This window comes from Centruroides vittatus, unplaced genomic scaffold (assembly GCF_030686945.1).
Source record: "Centruroides vittatus isolate TY-2023 unplaced genomic scaffold, ASM3068694v2 scaffold_2802, whole genome shotgun sequence".
Taxonomy (NCBI): Eukaryota; Metazoa; Arthropoda; class Arachnida; order Scorpiones; family Buthidae; genus Centruroides; species Centruroides vittatus.
This window is the reverse complement of record NW_027122693.1, coordinates 1,573,835-1,596,746: the sequence shown is the minus strand read 5'-3', so window position 1 is coordinate 1,596,746 and position 22,912 is coordinate 1,573,835. Positions and strand designations below refer to the sequence as shown.

The 22,912-nt window shown below is 32.7% G+C and overlaps 1 protein-coding gene and 1 long non-coding RNA gene across 2 annotated transcripts; both read right to left on the bottom strand.

Annotated features, from left to right (window-relative positions):
• Window positions 1–40: 40 nt before the first annotated feature.
• amrt (amaretto) lies at window positions 41–13,800 on the bottom strand. Its single transcript, XM_067285590.1, has 4 exons — window positions 13,647–13,800; window positions 11,293–11,380; window positions 4,550–4,665; window positions 41–322 (listed from the first exon to the last, which is right to left on the bottom strand). Exons 1-4 carry the CDS (start codon window positions 13,742–13,744, stop codon window positions 109–111), a joined length of 516 nt encoding a protein of 171 aa, XP_067141691.1. The 5' UTR covers window positions 13,745–13,800; the 3' UTR covers window positions 41–108.
• A 3,907-nt stretch (window positions 13,801–17,707) lies between these two features.
• On the bottom strand, window positions 17,708–18,455 carry LOC136987841 (uncharacterized). Its single transcript, XR_010882683.1, has 3 exons — window positions 18,152–18,455; window positions 18,028–18,096; window positions 17,708–17,793 (listed from the first exon to the last, which is right to left on the bottom strand). It is a non-coding gene; the product is annotated as an uncharacterized lncRNA (long non-coding RNA).
• Between the last annotated feature and the right edge of the window lie 4,457 nt (window positions 18,456–22,912).

Genomic DNA, 22,912 nt, shown 5'->3' with positions numbered 1-22,912 from the left:
GTTAGTAAATAAAATAAATCTTTAGAAATCAATACAACTATTATCTAGGTAAAAAAATGTATGTATATATTTACATCAATATTTACAATTTACAAAAAGAAAATGCAATTATGCATAAGGAACCCAATTGCTTCCGTCTTCGGGTACGAGAGAACCGGTGACCAGAAGGACGATGTCCACAATCCACCAGATGCCCACGCCGCCCAGGGTCAGCAATTTTCCCACCGCCGTACCGGTGTGCCCGAGACAGAAGCGATCCATTCCCAAGAATCCCAGTAGTACAGAATATAATAAAGTAGTTACAAAATAATGGCCGCTGTATCTAGTAGAAAGAAAAATGCCATATATTTAATGATTTTGTGTCTCTCAATAAAATTGTCATTTATGTCCAGAAAATAAGCATACCTGTCAATTTGACCAAAACCTTAGAAAAGCTTGAAATTTAACATACAAACAGAACATTTTCAATTACATCAAGCCAAATAAGGCAAGAAAAAGTACTAAGCAACGACCTAACTCTTGCACGCAACTTGATTCCAGAGTGCCTATTTCCCCAAATAGAGGGCCGTGTAAATTCCTTTTTCCAAACATTACTCTCATTTAAAAATCCTTTAAAAGCTTCCTAATAAAAATAGAATGCAATAGATTTTTGTACAAATTTGTGACATTGGTACGGACATCAATAACAGAATATGTTTTATTTGTGTTTACATTTATTTAATGAATTAATTATTTTGCTTTTCACAAGCTGTGTTAAAAGTTAAGTTTGCTACTGTATCTATTGTGAACAAAAGGTGGCATTAGAGAGGTTTCAGCCAAAGTTCAAACGTTAAATTTGTACGGCAAGCAGAAGTATAAGTTTGACGTTTGAACTCCAAGTAAAATACGTCGGAGCACACGTTCACAACAATATCCCACGAGTCAGTGTGTGATGTTCACGTCACACACTGACTCATAGGACATTGTTGAAAAATGGTGGAAACATTTAACAACGATAAATGTTACCAGCAAATGCTACCAGCAAAGGTAAATAAACAAATTAAACTATTTTAAAGTATTCATAGGATGTTTAATAACACTAAATAATTATTTTTAATTAGCGTCGTGTCTCCTAACGTACGATAGAACTATCACATACTTTTGTCAAGGGAAGTAGTGGCTTATGTAAATCCGAAAGCAGCTTGGGAACTTATTTTTAGAAAATTTACAAATCTATTACGCTGTTGATGGTAGAAGATGCCGTGGAAGAACAAACCTACTTCTACAGAATTATAATAAGCTATTACGAAGACAAATATATGTAAATTCTATAGGCACTTCACATCACTTGCAAAAATATTGAAATAAGTAAATAATTTCTGGATTAAAATCGTCTGTTTTTTTACATTATTATTCATAAATGCTTAAATAATCTTTTGTTTGGTGTCACGACTTGGTGAATTTATAGACACTTGGCAAATTCATCTGTTTAATCCATGATCTTTACAGAGACGCATTTCGGGCTTTCGCCCCTCTTCAGTCTGTTACGTAATATACATATGTTATATCTGGTGGGCATCTGTCCGACACCTTCCACACTACGTCTTCCCACTTACTTTCTCCCCCCTGCTAACTTGACTGCTTCCCTCGCATGTCTCACAGCATGTAACCTCTCCCTCCCAGAATGCTGCACACAGCCACACCTAACAACTGCATAAATATACTTTTTAGAAATTCATAAAAGCTGGTTACAGCTATTAAATAGAATATCTTAAAAAGTATATTTATACAGTTGTTAGGTGTGGCTGTGTGCAGCATTCTGGGAGGGAGAGGTTACATGCTGTGAGACATGCGAGGGAAGCAGTCAAGTTAGCAGGGGGGAGAAAGTAAGTGGGAAGACGTAGTGTGGAAGGTGTCGGACAGATGCCCACCAGATATAACATATGTATATTACGTAACAGACTGAAGAGGGGCGAAAGCCCGAAATGCGTCTCTGTAAAGATCATGGATTAAACAGATGAATTTGCCAAGTGTCTATAAATTCACCAAGTCGTGACATTGAACACAAACAAAAAAAAGAAGGCACGATTTCGTATAAAACAAGTAAGCTTAAATAATCGTTATTTTAATAAAAATACGTCATAATTTTAACCCCAAACACAAAAAAATGAAGAAGTTTAAACCGATCTTCTACTTGCCATGCTAGACATAGCGAATGCCATCGTCAACCTTTTAGAATTGCCAGATGGTGGCGCTCGAACGTCCAACGTTCATGTTTTGGGCTGAAAATGATGGCCGCAACCTCTCTATTAACAAGAAATGTGAACCAAAAGTGAAAACGTGTGCAGTAATAACATCTGCCAACACTAATATTTAGTGGAATCATCCGTGGCACTTTTATACAACCAAAATGATGATGCAATTGTAATGCTCAGGTGACATAAAACACAATTTTATGATAGTTGATGCAACTTCAAGTTATTGCTCTATTGTATCACATTTTCGGAAAATGTTAGGGTGTTGCAATATTTTTGCACACCTCTGTATAAAGAAATAAATGATCTTTGACTAACTTGTATAATTTGTAGTGGAATTTCAAACTAGAGTTTAAAACTTGCAAAGATATTTTTATTTTGCAGGCTTCAAGCTCTTAAAGATACTTGAAATGAATCATATAATGTGTTGAAAAGAAAACACACACAAATACACCCAAAACCAATAAAAGGAATAAAAATATTTACTGACACAAACATTTTCGTCCATTTCTAGTGAATATTGTCACGTACGCCACATCTCAAATGCATAACATCCTCAGTCCAATGTAGTAGGCGCACGCCTTCAAAATCGACCCACAGGTTATGCCATTGGTGCCATGTTGGACACTTTCTTACTTATTTCACATTGCTTTACACTGATCCTCAGGGACCCAGCAGTTGCTCCAATGTATCCCAAGAAACAGTCTATACTAGTATTATGTACTGGAATAGCATATACCCTCAGTGCAAAGTGCTCCTCTACTGGATCTGTATTATTTCTGATCAATGACAAGATTGTCACACTTCTCCTACAAGCAATCCTTATCTTAGCAACTTCAGCAATTTGCTTACAAATCTTAAATATGTTACAAAATGGATGTTAATATTTTTATTCCTTTCACTACTTTTGGGTATATCTGTCTATGTTTTGATTCCATACAACCAGTTTTTTGAAGAAGTTAAATGTATGTTGAAAATTCTATTACAATTTGTGGAAGAAATTTGGTCAACTACCAAAAATTCAACCTCTACTTAGTGAGCTTTGTGATAAAAATGCAAGACCATTCAAAATGATTGAAGTCATATTTTAAATTTACCTTTTATTTTTTCAAAGTAAAGATAAAATAATTTATTTTTTAATGTATAGATTCAATGTTAAGATTACAAAAATTTGCTAACGTTCAAATGGAGTCATGGGAGAAAAAGTCTGCAAATCATTGCCATAGAGCATCCCATAAGTGTTCAACGGGATTCAGGTCTGGAGATTTTGCCGACCGTTTCATGCAATGAATATATTCATTGTCAAGAAAATCATTGACGAGCATAGCCCTATGTTTACGGGCATTATCATCCATAAAAATGAAATATGCACCCACGACACTTTGAAAAGAGGAGTTCCAAAACCTTGTCTCTATATCCTCTTGCAGTAATGGCATCTCACTCAAAACCATGGTTCATGGTTTTGAGTGAGATGCAGGTTGAGGTGGATACCATATACCACCTCAAACTGATCTTTTTCATGGGACTGTATCAGGGTCCTCACACTCTTCACATTCTAATCTGATAAAAATTGTTCTGTAAAATGCACCTGGACTCATTATTGACCACTGCCCCATTCATTAAAAGTCAGTGTCAAGAACATCGACATTAATCTTAATTGGGCTTTCCCATGTAACAAATGTACTGGTAATCTAGCAAAAAAACTTTGCACGAAGCCTCTTATAGACAGTTTGTTGTAATACCAGTGGCAATATACAGCTACTACCAGACATTTTTCTATTATAATGTCCACTTCCTGGAGTCCAACATCTCCAGTTCTTTAAAATCTGGTTCAAAACCAGAATATGATGTCTGTAACACATTTAGTCTTGGAAAACTGGTCTGTTCTAGCCTTTCAATAATTCTTTCATTTACATCATTATCTACATGGTGTGTTTGTAATATTATCAGTCAGTGTCATAGCAAAAAAACCATCCATGACGATGAAACTGCAAAAGAAACGGTGCCATAGTACTTCTGTACTTAGAGATCCTGCACATTTTGTCTAAATGTGCTTTTTAATGGAACATTCAACTACATCCCGAGTATTTTTTATTGTCTGGAAACATTTTAATTTTTCAAATTTACTCTTTGCTTTGCACTATCTATGGATTGAACAATTATGCTTATTTTTTGGACATGAGTGTATAAATATATTATCTAATAGAACTGTAAATAGCATAACAAGAGTTGAAGCAATATCAATTTGCTTTAAGATTAAAAAAAATGCTAATTTCTTAATAGTAATATTCCTTGTATTAATTAAATTCACTCACTTAATGCAAGGAAAGCCCTCCTTCATAAAACTCCTCCTCCCCCGACATTCAATTCCGAGAAGAACCGTGCAGTTAACTGCCGTCTTTTGGACGTCTTCGTACTTCTGTCCTCCAAACTAAAATACCCATAAAAAGTTTTGTTTAAGAAAGTATTATGGTGCACAGACACAAAGAATATTGAGTTTGATTTTTTCCAGTTCAATATTGAATTTTTAATCTACATAGAACTAATTCTAATGTTATAATGCACTTGGCAATTAAGTATATTGATCAACTTTAAATATTTTACCTTCCTTCAGCTTAAAATAAATATATTTAAATGTATACAAGGTTTGATTCCTAAGCTTGTCAGTTTTATATATTTTGGAACATGTTCAAAATTCTACATCAACACACTAACAATAATTAGGAAGAGAAGTGCAGTGATGGAAGATATGGAAAAATTATTGCGAGTTTGGATGGAAGATCTGCATCAACAGCACATGCCTAGGTTTAATTCAACAAAAAGCTGTAAGTTTATTTGATGACTTAAAGAGGAAACAAGGCAAGAGTGTTAGAGTAGCAGCAGTCAAGTTTTATTTGGAATTGGCTACAATTATTGAGGTCAGAGGCTACCTCCCAAAACAAGTATTCAACGTCGAAGAAACTAGTCTGTACTGGAAGAGAATGCCAACATGTATGTATATGTTTTAAGGGTTTGAACTCAGTTTCTTTTGAAATAGAGCGCTAGGTGGAAATATTGCCAGTGACTATAAAATTCAACCAATTCTAGTTTACCATTCCAAAACTCCCAAATCCTTTAAGGGCATTGCTAAAGCTTTGCTTCCAGTTCAGTCGAAATCCAATGTCAAAATATGGATGACAAAGGTTGTATTTGAAGACTGGTTCTTCCATATATTTATTCCGGATGTAAAAAAGTACTGCTTCAACAAAACCTGCCTTTCGGTGTCCTACTTGTACTCATCCACAACAATATCAAATAGTATAACTTCCTCCTAATACAACCTCTGTCCTTCAATCAAAGGATCTATATACAATAGCAAGTTTTAAAGCTATGCAGAACCTTCTCACAGGCTACAAAAGAGATTGAAGGGATGAATGGTGTAACACTTACAGTTCTGGAAGTATTGCAACATAAACAAAGTAATAAAAAACATTGATGATTTCTGACATAAAGTAATAAGTAAAATATGGATGGTATTTGGAAAAAGCTCTGTAATTGAGCCACTGCCTTCAGTGACTAATGAGGTAGTGTTTCACTACCTCATTAGTCACTGAAATTACATGTGGAAACTGAGGAACTTGATGTTAATGAAGTGTGGGAAAGTCATAGGCAGGAGCTCAGTAATGAGGATTTAATAATCCATTCTAACCCAGCTCTAATTTTAACTAAATATGAAAACACCTTACCACTGGGTATTTAAATTTTCTTTACTAATGCTTTTGGCTTTATTTAGGAACTCTCGTCAGGTAAATAGTGTTCGAATTCGAAACAACATCAAACATTTCTTTTCAAATTTCAAATGGAATTAACAAGAATATATTTAACGACTTTTCAAGTTGTTTAAAAATTCTGAAAGGAAGAATTTTCAAACAACGTAAAGGGGTACAAATGGGTAACCCCATGTCAGTCCTTTTATGTGAGCTAGTGGTAAAGAATAAAGGAAATAACATTATCTCAGAATTTGAAGAAGACATATTGACAACATTTATTTTATTGAAGAAGGAAAATAGTTTCTCAGATTCATAGAGGTAGTAAATGACAACAATGAAGGACTGAAGCTAAAACTCGAACAGAAAAGTAAAAGTCATTTCAATATCTAGAAAATATGCACTTTCTAGATATTGATATCACCTTAGGATCAGAACAAATTAGCACAAAAGTGTACGTAAAACCAACATTCAGTCCCCTATACTGGCCACATCAAATGACCCGAGACAATATAAAGCATCCACATTCAAGGCTTTAATTAAAACAGCCCATGTGTACACAACACACGTATAGTGGAGGAGGAGGCAGAATTAGAAAGAATTAGGAGGATAGCTAAGAAACTGGGACGTTCGAACAAATTGTTGATGAGTCTGGTTAATCATCATAACAAGATTACCACCACTAAAATGAAAATAAATAAAACAGCTTGTTCACATACCAAAAGATATCAGGCATATAATGGAGGAGCTTTCCAAACAAAATAATTCACACATGGTATATAAAAGAGCTCCTAATTTATATTATGTACTGAAAAATGAAGAAAATAAAGCAGGAGTATACAGGGTCCCGGTAGTTAATGAAGAGCTTAACCTAAAAATGGTTTATGTTAGAGTAACTAAGAGGAATTTAAAATCCAGAGTTAAAGAACACCAATATGATGTAAAGAAAGGGAAAGAAAACAGCATTGGCATCAATCGCAAACGTACAAGAAACTTCAGTACTGTGATAGGAATCTAAAATCATTAAGTGCCATCTACAGCCAAAAATAAAGAAAAAATTGAGATTATTAAACAAACTTGAAAATCACTCTACATCCCTGGCGTTAACGCATTCACTTCTAACAGCATGCAGATACGCTATTAAAAACAGACTTGGGATGAGTAATAACACTGGGTAATATGCACAACAATATTGGACAGTTGTCAACCTTAAATAGTATTGTATTCATTTTTTGGGGAGCTAGTTTATTAGTATTATAATAATAATTTAGAATTTTAAAATTAAAAAGTCATTAAATATATTCTTGTTAATTCAATTTGAAATCTGAAAAGAAACGTTTGATGTTGTTCTGAATTCAAACACAATTTACATGACGAGGGCTCATAAATAGAGGCAAAAAACATTAGTACAGAAAATTTAAATACTCCAGTGGTAAGATGTTTTTATATTTATTTAATGAGGATTTAAGTGAATTAATGGAAAAAATGGTTGACGAAGATGGTAAGACAGAGGAGCAACAAACTTACACCTACATGTTAATTCTGATCACCCTGTATTATAAATTAAAAAATGTCATCAACATAATGGGCCGTAAATTTTACACATTTCATTTTAAAGATTTTCTCATCAATAGTTTTAATAACAAGTAAATAGCTGAATAAATAAGAATTATGTCTATATAAAGTTGAAAGAAATTACCAGATTTCCCCAAAATATGAAATCTGTTGTTTGTATTCAGGTTTTCATTAACTTACAAGTCTAACTCGTCCTCTTTTTTTCCTACCCGAAGAGGCAGAGATCTAACAGAATGTGGAAAGATTATGTAGCAGAAAACAAAATTGAGACTAAATGCTGAACAGTAGCAAGCAGAGCAAAATGGAAAAGACCCCATTACCTACTACTGTAACCCCATTTAAACTGGCACTAAAAACAATGATTACGATAACCTCTACAGTTACAATATAAATTCAATTCAATTTTGGTCTAATTACAAGTTATTAATAAACAAGTTGTTCTTCGAAATAGTTTCCAAGATTTTTAACCATGTAAAAGATAAGGGTCACACAATCACAGGAGAAGCACGACAATTCTCGGAAAAAGCTTCTCGATTCACAACAATCACTGCCAAACGCAGTTACAACATGGAAGCCACCATTCTGCTCAATAGATCACTGATATCTCTGATTGAATAAGAGCACAGTGTTTTTTTCCTGGGATTTCAGATAGGCAAGAAAGGAATTAAAAAACATTTTTGTCATCTCAGATTGGTTAATTGATTGGGGTTTTCTGCACAACAGCCACACAGGCCAAGCTGCTCCATGTCAAGAGTTAAATTGTAAATAAAATTCTATAAAATATTAAATATAAACTCAATAATAATAATAATAATAACAAACAACAACAGGGTATTTAAAAAAAATAAAATAGAATAATCAGATCTCTTTCAACATATTAGTGACTTTCAGAAAGTCCAGTAGCACATCAAGATTTGGTCTCTGGCCAAGAATTCCCAACAAATTTGTATTTTTAAAATGCTGCCTATGACTCCTTTCAAATACAGAGTAACTGTGCAGTATGTGTTTAATACTAAAAGTGCTGGCATACTGTTTGGTCTTCACTCTTCAAAAGGTATTGATGAGTCAGTCGAGTATGTCCAATTCTCAAACAAGTAAGAATAACCTCTGATCTGTCATAAACCTCATCAGGTGTCCAATTCTTAATCAAAGGCTTGATCTTGTACAGTTTATTGTGAACTTATTCATCCCATATGTTCTGCTATATCTCTTCTCTATGACTTGAAATCGCTGCCTTCAACACACATTGGACGTGTTAAAGGACTAGCAGACTTTGCAGTTGCATCAGCTTGTTTATTTTCTCTTATACCTACATGGCCTGGGACCCAGCAGAATTTTGGAGAGAAATTCATTGCAGATATGGCAAATAAGTTTATGAACTTTATTCAGCACAGAATGTGAAACAGTTTTAGATGAGATGTGTACTGACTGAGATGGTAAAATTCATGCAACAATAATCAACTTTTCTCTATGTTTTAAGGCAAAGTAGATAGCCTGCTATTCTGCAGTGAAAATAGATGCCTCAGAAGAAATTTGATCTGCCATGATTTCATCACAGCAGACAAATGCTGAACCAACATAGTTCCCTGATTTAGAACCATCCGTGTATATGGGAATTAAATTCCTATTATTTAATGTTATTTCCTCATGTGCATATGAAAGGACTAAAGTTAAAAAACATATCTGTATGTATTGTTTATTCAATAATTTTTTTTTAAAATTTTTGTAAATAAGTGTCATACCACATTGAATTTTTAAAAATTCAGTGTGGTATGACACTTATTTTGATGTTTCCTAAAGTCTTCATTGCAAAAAACTTTCGGATTGATGAGGTGATATAGTCTCAAATAATAGGTCCCCCGATCTTAACTTTTGTACTTTTTTGGATCCCCAATAGTTGACTCGAATAGCTTCTTAATCAGAAAAGAAGAGCATTTGGATAGCGGTTTTTCTCCAGTAGCATGCACTGTCAAGTAGGCTGGCTGACTGGAAATGTTCATGTTGTTTGTAGGCAATTGCTCTGTACATGGATGTTTTGTATTTTTAGAGTCCATGATTAATACAAAGTTATTCAGCTCCCAGTGATTCCACTCACTATAGAGTCCAACAAGGGAATGTCATCACATGGGAGATTCCCTGCCATAGACTGTCACACCAGAGTTTCCCAGGAGCTATACCCTCACAATAAAGTTGAGAAGAGCACATCTTGTCTGATGTGACAAAACTGTCAAGAAGGGATATGTCCACCCAGACTGCATTGATCAGTTGACTCTGGGCCAATGTCAGAATTGACTCAATGACCAGCCGATTGAGTCAAATTGAGCCTGATTTGAGCCTCCCATTTATATGAAGCAAGGAAAAAGTAGTGTGTTGGGAACAGCGTGTCATCCCTCAACTGCCAGGATCCCCATTTCCATCATACAATCACCATGCATGGCAAACACATGGAGGTCATTCAGATCCTGGAGATGGTAAAGAGATGGTAAAGCATCTCTGGGAAGGCCCTTTACTATGGATAGGAACCCACATCAAGGGGTTTGTTGTCTCAGAGAATAACGTGTATAAGAATTGGGGATACTATAGATTACCACCTATGGAATTTCGGGTCTTTGGGTATATATCTGAACTCAGGAAACCGAAACGAGTTCAACGATACCATACTTTTGGACCGGAGATGAAAAATAAAAAAGTTATCATAATTTTTTCCAGCGATCGCGCAATGATAGGGAGTCGCGTCGCTCTCTCCACTAAGTTGGCCTCGCTATCGCAATCGGGAGTCGCGTCGCTTGCTGTTAAAATTGCCTTTAGTAGACGTTTCCTCCTTTTTTTTACTTTGTTCAAGAGCTACTGTGAATCAATAACTAGTGACATTTAGTACATGGCGGTCTGCCGGCAGCTCCTCTCCGGGAGGTCAGTCGGGAGCACAAACAGTGGGAATGTCCGCCATGTTCACTGCCATAAGTAACATTAACTGAAATGGCAATCGCGCGATGATCGGAAGTCGCGTCGCTCTCTCTGCTCTTGTATCGCGTGTTTAACCCTCCTGGAGATCACCGTAGTCCGACGTCATGGTTTGCAGACTTTACCGCAAGATGGCTTACTAGCAACTATGGTGCTGTCTTCATGAGAGCATTAAAAAAGTATGATAACTTTTTTATTTTTCGTCTCCGGTCCAAAAATAGGGTACCGTTGAACTCGTTTCGGTCCCCTGAGTTCAAATATATAATCAAAGTCTTGAAATTCCATAGGTGGTAATCTATAGTACACCCTAAGAATTTAATATATTAAAGAAAAAAACAAATATCCAGAATATACCACAAGAAATAAAAATTGATATGTTTTGACAGCAGTTTAAAGTTACACATGAAATATAGCAAAAAAACTGCAGTAATAAAAGCCTATACCACATTGCTGCTACTTGTCTATTCTATATATATTTCAGTATTCTATACCTGAAAGCATAAAATGTTTTTATAATAATATGCTAGGTTGATTCATGTGCTAACCAAGAACATAAGAATTATTTAAATAAAATTTCAAGTAAAATAACTGATATGTTGAACAATGCCACTATCTTTACTCAAGTCATATCTTTATTAAACTACATTATAACTGCTTCAAGAGATGAGGTAACTTCAGCTTTTTTTTTTTCATAATCAGCTAATTTTGTAAGTTAAATTTAAGTATTTCATGACTATTTCTTGCACCTTTACCAAATTATAAATATAAAAACTTACCTTTGTGCATCCATAACCTAATTCTTCTCTTGCTGTTTCATTTCCCTTTAAATCGAGAGGTGCTTCACAATCTAAAAAATCCAATGGCCTACATAAAAGTGAATTATACACATAATTTCAACCGTTTTTCATTTTATTTAATACGTAATTTATTTAGGAACTGTCCATAAATGACATCACACGGGGGTAGTTCAAAATGTGAAAAAGAGGGAAAGGATCTTCGTAATGTCAGAACACTAAATGATAGCAAAAGGTAAACATGCATTGTATAGTTAGTTTACTATGGCTGGTAACAAAATCTGTTACAGCCACAGTAGTGATAGGCAAAATTTCTGTGATTATAATGGTGCAGAATTTACATCATCACATACTTACTACTTGTATGTTACAAATGACTCATTAGCTCATCTTTACAACTCTGGAATCAAAAGAATGCTATGAAATTACTGTTTTGTTGTTGTGAGGTCATTATCTGTTGAGTTAAACAAGGTACTTTGTATATACAAAGAATCTCAATATCCATCAGAGCACGGGACTGAGACCAAGCACATTACTATCTTTACAAGTTAAGCAGTTATCTACTGTGTAAGACTTGTTAAAGATGTTGAGATTATTCGAAAAAATTCAATAAAGTTTATTTTCAGAATATGAAAGAAAAAAGAAATGTAGAAAGTAATACTCGATAACATTTTCTAAATCTATAGAATATGTTTATTATTTTAATTAATAAACTTATTTCTGTATAACTAGTTTTTTGAAATTTTATTTTATACATTTAAAAACAATATTCTGAGGAAAGATCCATAACTTTCACCTGACTAAAAAAAGGGGTTCATGGAACAAACTCCTGGACTACAGCACCTATCTTGGGCTGGAAGGAAACAACTTTAGAATCTGTTTGGAATGCTTTAATCAGAAATGTAATACAGATTATGTCTAGTGGATGGATGTTAACAATATGGACTCAAGAGGACAAAGCATTCCAATGGCCTCTAACATTCCCACAGTGTCAATTGAAAAACACCTTACAAATCCCTGGGAGTGAAATAATGGAAAAATTATAGCTCTGAATGAGGAGATGGGACTTTATCAGAGCTGTAGACTGCACCTGTAGGAGTAAAAAGTCAAAGGAACCATAATGGTCTAACATGTCACCCTTCATCACATGTAGTGCTAAGTTGAGTTGCGGTTAATGTAACCCTTGGTGCCAAGATGGTGGCTCGTCTCTGATTCCAGCAAGGAAACAATGGGAAGCACATTCTAACCTAACCTAACCTATTGTAATAAATTACCATAATTGAACTACAACCCCAAAAACGAACCTGTTACCGGTGTTCCTTGCGAAAATCGTCTTACGATCGTCTCACTAACGTTTTCAAACTAATAAAAGTTCCACATAATAAACAAATGTCAGCCATGACGGAATTAGACGAAGCAGTTCGATTTAAAACCTTCCGTTCTATTTTTTCAAATATTCCATCTTCACCTGAAGAACTTTTATTAGTTCGAAAACGTTAGTGAGACGATCGTCAGATGATTTTCGCAAGGAACACCGGTAACAGGTTCGTTTTTGGGGTTGTAGTTTATAAATCCCGGTGTCAGTAGAGAGTAGAACAGTACTTTACCATAATTGTGTAAGAGATTGTGCAACCAAAATATTAGAATAGGCTAGGTTAGATTAGAACGTGCGTCCCACTGTTTTCTTGCTGGAACCAGAGACGAGCCGCCATCTTGGCACCCTTGGTGCCAAAATGGTGGCTCGTCTCTGATTCCAGCAAGGCCAAGGCCCCGAGTTGCTTATTGAACACAAAGTGTGCAACCAATTGTATACCAGTAAACAGCACAATAATGTTCTTGTGTTTTGTAAGCTTTTTCAGTAGCAAAAAGTTGATTTTTAGCATTGTTTTGAGAAATAGTTCTGGATCTTTTCACTTTTAAATTTTACCCCATTTTTGAGGGTCTTCAAAATTCCAGATAGGGTAATTTCAGGGGGCTTTATCATGCCATATATACACGTGACCATCAGTTTCTTTGACTTTTTTTACTCCTAGAGCTTGGTCTACAGCTCTGATAAGGTTCCTAACAACCTCCTTCAGAGTTTAATTTGTACCAAAATAAAATTTTGCTATTATATAGTGTTTTACTTTGATAAAATTGTAAATATCCATTACACAGTGCATTTATGACGTAATAATACAAAAGGCCTTGTAGGAGATGACAACTAAAATGACGTCACTCAGGAGAATGACTTTATCATAATATAAACAATGAATGACGTCAGAAAGGTTTTAAATGTGGAATTTTAGCGTGATAGCATTTATGGACGACTCCTTAACTGTTGACAAGTAACTTACAAATTTTCACACGGAACTAAAGGACTAGACGGGTTACAATCTTCGTCTTTAAGACAATGTTCTGGATAATTCTGTTCTTCTGAGTATATTTCTTTCATAAATATTAAAAAAAGAAGCACGTAATAATGAAAGTTGCTCCACTTGTACGCCGCCATTTTTTCTTACAAAAATAAGGGTTGCCAGATTAACTTGTTTTTAAAATGAGTCTGCAATATTATAAATTCGTACGTTAGTTTTATTTTTAGATAAAGAAAGTAAATTAATAAAATAATTAACATTTTTATAATTTCTTCTTTCTTATGATTATTATAAATATAATACTGTATTTCCAGAAAATATACGTTTATTTTATTGTAACGTATTAAAGCGCCAAAAATAGATAGCGGTGAATTTTTAAGTTAGATCATAAATTAAAAATAATAATAGTAACAGTTACAATTTTTAAAAAAATTGTTATAAAATTGAAAAATAAAATTATTGAAGTGTTTTGATTTATTATTTAAAGTCAGTTATAAAGAGGAGGTTATAGCTACAGTTACGTTGAATGGCAAACTTTATAAAATAAACTGAAACACTGAGTACGCAAATCTCGTATGCACAATAAGCAAACGAGACAATGCAGTTCTATGGCATCAATGGATGGGTCATCGAGATCACGTTGAAAATACTGATGTCAAGCAGCGTAGGGACTAGTCAGTACTTGGAAATACCGGGTGCTGCTGCCATTTTTCCTCCCTCTTTCCTTGTTGCATCAATATATATTAAAGGTTCAAAAAAGCAGGGAAATAAATACGTTTATAATGACTTTAATTTCAGTATTATTTACATTATTATACAAGTATATATCATGAAATTCTGTTTCTGTTCATTCCTTACTCATTATCACTAAAGTTTGTGTCTATAACTCCTCGAAGTAGACGAGAATCATATTTCGTGCCCGGTATCGTAATGGAAGTTTTTACATTTGCTGCAGAATGACGACTTATGTTTCTTTTTATTAACTAAAAGCTTAAAAAAGTATTTCTTTCCTCGAAACTTTAACGTCATTATATTTGGTCCAGTTTCGACAATTCAATAATCCTCAATGGAACAACAAAGTTTTTCTACAATACGGATCACTAAACTTCGAGAGTTCTACAATGCAAAGTTTACTAAACAGGTTATCCACATCTGGATTTCCACTACAGGAATAAAAGTTATAAAATGGATTGTCAACGCACTTCAATCAATAACGACATAGACACCAGGTGTTGCTTCAAGAACCAGGTGTTCGACGGAAACATATCGCCTAAAGAAGCTATCGTCCACTGCATGCATTAAACTCGTAATTATATATATATATATATATATTTTAAAAAGGCAAACAGGGAGGAAGAAAACTGTAGCAGAACTCGGTATTCCCAGCCAGATCATCTCCGTTCCAAGTACTGACCGGGAGAAAATGGAACGAAAAAAATTGACAGTTTTTTCTGTATTAATAGATGCTATTGTGTTTAGGAAGAATGATTTTGTTCGTCTTATTTGAAGCTTAATAATTCATGGAGTTTTTGTCAAAAATTTCTGAAGTTTTGAAGAAAGGTTTGTTTATTAGCTGGATTGATGCTATTAAATTTTGGCGGTTGAAGATCGAAGAGAAGGGAGATAAAGGGAGACGTTTCACATTTCGATATCATGCACATGACTGTATTTTAGCAAACTCAAATGTATTAATTCGCAAGATTTAATAATACTTTATTACATATTTTATAAATAAATTTTGTATTTTCTACAATATTCGAAATCATATTGCAATTTCTTTTCGTTTTGTTGTAACATTTATCATGAAAATTACAAAAAAATAGAAGACAATGTAACATCAAATAAACTACAATAATGAAAATAACTACACGTGAACAAAATGCTTAATTCTATTATAATTATTACCTCGTTAAGCATTATAATTGCATGTGAATACAATCTGACACCCAACATGGCGTAAAAATTAATAACTATAACATATATCACTGTACAACTAAATCAAAAGAAATGCTATGCAAGGTTTATACATAAGAGCAAACAAACACTACAATGATGATTTAAGAAACTTTATTTTAGTTTTGATTTTAAACAGAAATACGAGTAATAGTTTGTGAATTGTTACTTTTGAAACGAAATTTCCCTCAATTCTTCATGTAAGTTGATTCAAATAGGAGCTGACTAAAGAACACGAAGAATTCTTGCACGACCAAATATCCGTATATTAATGTGCAAGATATTCATTTTTAGAATTGTAGTAATTCTTACACGTTCACCTATACGAAATAAAACAAATCAAACAGACTATAAAATATAAATAATAGTACATATGACTCTACGACTGGCTCTAAACGTTTTATGAACTGAGCTATTGCACTTCATTATAAATCTATAAATTCGTGTAGTGGCAATGAAATTATCTGAAGCACCACTGCCTGTTTTCAATGCCGAAATTAACCTTTGAAGCTATGTTAAGGACGAGCAGCGTTATTGAATTTAGGTAATTTTCATATTACCGACTAAATTTAACTCGATAAAGCGTCACTACCGAAAGTAAAGAGTTTATTTGATTTTGCTTAATTACCACTACAGTCACCATGGAGACAATATCTTGTAAGAAAGATTTTCACGTGTGTAGTTTCGTCAGTTTATCTGTTATGAACCGCTGCGGTACTTTAATGAAAACTCTGTGAATTCACTCTGTTACACTTACGAAACGGATATAAATAGTTACAATACCACAATGTGATGTCTCCTGCTTAAAAAAAACTTCGTCTTGGTTATCTTGGAACTATTCATAATGGATCTTCACAAAGCACTTGATATTGACGTATCATTTTAAAATTATTTCGCTCCACAATATGCGATGTATTCGATTTTCAGTTCTGCAGCTGTTCAAATTGCATTTTTCTAAAACTTTGCAAATTTGGCATTGTCGTCACTTTTCTGAGTTGATTCCGGACAAAGAGAACAATAGACGTGTAATCTATCAACATCAGTGTTATTTACGGTTGCTTTTCTTTCTTGAGAAAGCAACCTTTAAAAGAGACTGCAGTAAATAGCACTTTATTTGGATATTCGATGCTTAAATTTGGAAAGATGAGAAATAGTTTGTTCCATAACTTATGTATTAGTCATTCAAACATAAACAAGACAGAAATTCTGATTCACACTGTCAAATCTCTTCGTTAATTCTCATATGTCAATGGACAACTTCTCTTGTCAACTGAGTCAACAAGAGTTTGTATGGGGTCCAATTTAGAGCGGATGCATTGTGCCATTTATTAATTTTAAGGCGCATTTGTTTTCTTATCAAATGAAAAGAGTGATAAATATTTCATATAATTGTCAGTAGTATCAATAGCACTATCAACAAATTACATTAATTTATAGTAGTGAAAACTAGCATTGTTTCCGAAGTCTGAAAATATCAATTACATATTATTATTATTTAGTTCTTTTATATATATTAAAAAAACATAATAATCATAATAATAGAACTTTACTTGTAATCGGTTATTGCTGCACAAACCACACTTTTCACAGTTGGTTACTGCTCCGATAGTGTTTCTTCACAAACACAGCCGTGCTTACAGCAGAAAAAAATATCATTTTGTGTGTGCTAATTTTATATCTGTGCATTTCACTTGAAGTTTAAAAATCAATTAAGATACGAATTTTGAAATGCGAAAGAATTTTGTTCTTTAACGTATAAGTCTATTGCAAGTTGTATTAATTTCATATGGATATTACAAAAGTGACAAATTTTTTTTCTGGTGAAATATTTAGCAACAATGAAATTTCATACGCTGTATATTAGTTATATTCGGTAGAATTAGATAAAAATATTTTGTTGCATTGTCTGTTCCCCTTCGATGCCTTTCTTAACCTTAAAAGTCCCGAAAGAATAGAATGCATAGTACTCGCCATCTGAAAAGAACGATAATCGAAATTATGAAGTTAAGTAAAATTTAAAACTGTCTTCAAATTTTCCCGAAAAAAGAATTTAATAAATACTTATATGATTAGAAACTGAAATAACCTTGAAAAGAATTTTCTTATCCACATCAAAAAAACCACCGATTGAAAGACACAAGGAAACTTTCCCAAATCTCTTTATAAAATCTAAAATCTACAAAACGAAATATACAATAATCGCAGTATCAGACGCAATTTAAAGTTCTCAACAAGGTGATATTATTGAATTTTATTTTAATAAATGTTAGCTATTTTTAAATATATTATTTTTGAGTATGTAATAAAAATATGGCCATAATTTATTATATTTTTGTATTTAGGAGTACATATACAGTACATATAACATTACCAAGACATAATGCAATATACTTATGAGTAATGTGTATACCTTGAGTTTCTGTTCCAGTTTGAGACTGCAATCTGCGAGTTGACGAATATCTTGAAAACCATTCTGCATCTAAGAAGTAAGAAATTAGCTTTCGAAAAAATAACTTGTTAATACGAATACTTACCGAAAATGCGAAACAAGACAGTAAACAACCCTCAATTGTAAAGACGAAAGTAAGAAGTATGGAGGATAGTAAAGCAATTAAACGCAATAAATCATTCACATCTGCAAATAGGTATGTATAAAACCAGAAGCAGGTTATCCAGATGACAGAAAAGTACAGAATGCAGAATGGATAATTAAGTTTAGTGTTAAATTGATTAATGAATATCCACAATTCTTGGTGTCGTAGCATCAATTCTTTCAATTTATTCGGCATGTTCTTGTCTTTTTTCTTCAATGAGGACAGTTGAAACAGGACATGTTCAAATTCTTTATACATGATAAACAACAATAAAGCTATGAATAATAAAGCAAATGCAAATCCTCCTATTAGAGGCATCAGAAGTAAAACGTACAGAGTAGTGCATAACAGCGCTTCGCCTTCAAATTTCTTTCTTCTTTCTACGCCGGGATAATAAAAATATACATTCAGAAATTGATAAAAAATAATAAGCACCATTGCACAGAAAGATGTCAACAGGGAAACTTTTCTAAGTGAAGAATTGTTTTCATTTATCATCTCTCGTTGGAAGTATTCATTTTTTAAATCAACATCTAAATTGAGTTTGTTGTCATTTTTCGTAAGAATAGTTAAGCAGATGGAATAAATCAAGCACACTATTGCGTAAGCCGTAGCTAATAGTATGGGCTTATTAGTTACATTATCGAGCAACCCTTCACAAATTGCATATTTATTCAATCCCGGTATTATCAGCCAAAGTAAAATAAAAGTATTTTGCCATAAAACATATTTTATGAATTTGACATAATTATTTTTTAATTTAATAACTTTTAGCGTAAACACTTCTTTTCTGCAGCTGCATATGTTAAAAATATCCAAGCCAAAGATGATTGCCATCCTTAGGCAAGGTTCTAACAAAGATGTCAAACAAATCTCTTCTTGTAAATTGGAATACATATTTTCTTTTGTTGCACACAAATTATTAGAAAAGATTTGAATCTTTAAGTCATGTTTGTAGAAACTATGTCGTCCATGAACAATCTATAATAATGTATACGAATTAAATATTAATATGATTTGCATGAGGATATAAAAAGGCGAATGTTCACGATTAATTAATGAACCAGAGTCAGTTACTTTATTAAGTAATCGATGTTATTTTTATAGTTTGTTCATAAAAATATTATTTAATTTAATAAAATATTATTCCTTCGTTATTTAGGCCATTTTTATGTTATGCCCCTCACTTAATATTTTGTAAATAACAAGTGTTTCTTGACACGTTTAGGTTTTGTTTCAGGGCAAAACCATTTTAGCACAACTTAAGTGTTGAAATCCATAAAACAACAAAGAAGGTCGACGATGAAGTAGTTACATATAGTAAGGAATTTCAAATCATATTACTGCAAATTATGTTAATTTGCACAAGTTCTGTCTCTATACAACATGGAGGATACAGAATGGCTATTTTTAATATTTTACTAAATTATGGTATAATATAATCGCTATTAATTTATGAAATAATTCACCTGGGAGTATCTGTCAGCCATAATTCCAACAATTAGAGTCACATTGATACCTTTTAGTAGCTTATGTCTTAAAAGAATGATTTCCTTTGTTGAGATGAGAACGTTGTGAATTTTAGTGGTCTTTTATTCTGATGTACATTTTTATAATATTGATTTAATAGTCAATAACGTGTACACCATACTAAACTTTAAAAAGAATTCTTCCTGTGGATATCCATTAATAAAATAAACATCTTAATAGCAAAAATTATCGATATGCGTTAATAAAGTAGACATCTTCAACAGGACGAAATATTTCTTCGAGTATAAACTGTTTCCGTTCCTTTTATGCTGGAAAATTTAATTAGCGATAATTCACCTTGAATTTTACGATCGGATGCATTAAATCGATTATTAAATCCATTTTATGAATTTGCCTATGGAAATAAAAGATGAAAAGAATAATGATAGGCATAATGTTTCGATCTCAACGAATGCAATTATAAGCGTACATTTTTAAGTTCCCTAAATGCATGACTAAAAGTATGACTGTTCATAGAAACAGTTCTTACCTTTTATGATGATTGTTTCATTAAATATATTTTTTTTTTACGTATTTTGTTTTATTTTATTAATGGATATCAAAACATAATGTTTTTATGTTCGCAATATACTATTAAAAATTCAAAGCATATAGCTAAATTATAGAAAAAATATAGTTGAAACTATTCAAAAAATTTAAAAAAGGCAGTAGGATTGGTTAAATTTTTTAATCCTTTAAAAACTCTAAATTAAAATCCAAGTAAAATAAACTACTCTTTAAATCCCATTTCGAGTGAGTTATTTAGAGAAAAAAGGAACGAAAAGATGCTATACTTTGATCAACTTCTTTATTTTATTTCCCAAATGCATTTCGCAACGCCTCATCAGTGGGTAGTTCAGTCCTGGTAACCTCCGTTCCTTTTATGCTGGATGATGTTTTCCCAGCATGCATCTATCTGCATACCGTCATTCAGATTAATTAAATTTGCATATTCTTTTATACAAAAATGTTCTATTATTCTACGTTTTAAACAATCTTCTTCTTTATAAAGTATTTTCACATTATTTCTATCTATTTCACAAAAATTATTTTTATAATGTAGGTACCACGGTGATTCTTCTCTTTTTAATCTTATTGCTGCCTCGTGCTCTTTTAAACGTATTTCCAACTTCCTTCCGGTTTCTCCAACGTAAGACTTCGTTTGTCGACTTGTTGTCCTGGGGACTTAATATGAACTTACCAATGTACGCTAAACCTTATCCGATAGTAGCAGACGTTGAAAATGTTATACGGAAAATATCTGTATCTAAAGAGGATAAAGCACAGCTACCAGCCAACTTAAGTGAAAGACTTGGGCAAGTACAGAGGTAAAAATAATTATATAACTGATAAAAAAGCAAATAAAATAATTAAAAAATCAGAAAGATTAATTAAGTTTTTTAAGAAACATAACCTTTCCATAGTAAAGGCAGATAAGTCGCATCAACTTGTTATATTAACAAAAGAAGAATTACAATTAAAGAAAAATGAAATTGTTTCGTCTGACGAATATGAACAGTTACCAATAGATCCGCTAAAGGAAATAAAGGGAAACCTTACAAAATTAATGAAAAAATATAAACAGGAAGTCCCAAGTCACCAGGTAAAAAAAGATATTAGACTTTAATAATATACGATATCCAAAATTAAATCTAAGAATTAAGACTCATAAACCTGGTAATATATGTCGACCATTGGTGGATTTAAAAAAACAAAAAAAAACAGTTTTATATAATCTTGAATATTACTTGAAAATTTACTTGCAGAAAATCGATAGATCACCCTATAGTATAAAAAATACAGATGAATTAATTAATGGATTACTAAAAGGTAAAATTAAAAAAAGTCATTGCCTTATGAGCTTAGATATTAAATCCATGTATCCATCGATAACACTAGAAATGATTAAAGAAACTATAAATAGATATAATATACCTGAGCACATTTTAATTTTTATTGAATTTATATTTAAAAATAATTATTTTAAAATTTACACAGACTTTTATCGTCAAAAAAATGGAATCTCTATGGGATCGGTCGTCGGACCAAAACTCGCGTCGGATCTCAGAAAAATAGTAAATAGGACATCCTTACAGGAAGAAATGGATAAAGAAATAAAACAACTTTTTAAAAAATATTTATTGAATGATTATCCAAAGAATTTATTATGTAAGTGGTACAATCAATTTGTAAATTACAGATATAATGTTGTAATCATATTGATAATATTATATATGTTGAATTTCCGTATGTACAGTACATAAACTTTATGAGAGATATAAATTAATTCTTAAACAGTATTCTATATGTATCGTGGCAGAACAAAAGAACAAATTGTTGAATATAGTTAATGTCATAAACAAAGATGATACAAATATGTTAAACAAACTTGATGTTGCAGGTGTAATTTGTAAATTATCTTGTACTTGTCGACAAACGAAGTCTTACGTTGGAGAAACCGGAAGGAAGTTGGAAATACGTTTAAAAGAGCACGAGGCAGCAATAAGATTAAAAAGAGAAGAATCACCGTGGTACCTACATTATAAAAATAATTTTTGTGAAATAGATAGAAATAATGTGAAAATACTTTATAAAGAAGAAGATTGTTTAAAACGTAGAATAATAGAACATTTTTGTATAAAAGAATATGCAAATTTAATTAATCTGAATGACGGTATGCAGATAGATGCATGCTGGGAAAACATCATCCAGCATAAAAGGAACGGAGGTTACCAGGACTGAACTACCCACTGATGAGGCGTTGCGAAATGCATTTGGGAAATAAAATAAAGAAGTTGATCAAAGTATAGCATCTTTTCGTTCCTTTTTTCTCTAAATAACTCACTCGAAATGGGATTTAAAGAGTAGTTTATTTTACTTGGATTTTAATTTAGAGTTTTTGAAAGGATTAAAAAATATAGCTACATAAATGGTTCGGCCATTTTGTGGATTCAGGTTAATCCGAAGTATTTAGCCGATATATCTAGAGTCATTATACGTTGTCTTGTTAGCTTTTATAGTAATCTATGTGTCTGAATAAATATCTACTTTAGTTATTAGTGGATTTGTCGCCCCTGCACTTCCGGGTCGACACGACCCCTCCTCCACTCGACGTTATCTCGGTTCTTACCTGTAAAATGCTAGAATCGCAGCTCAGTTCACTAATAAAAT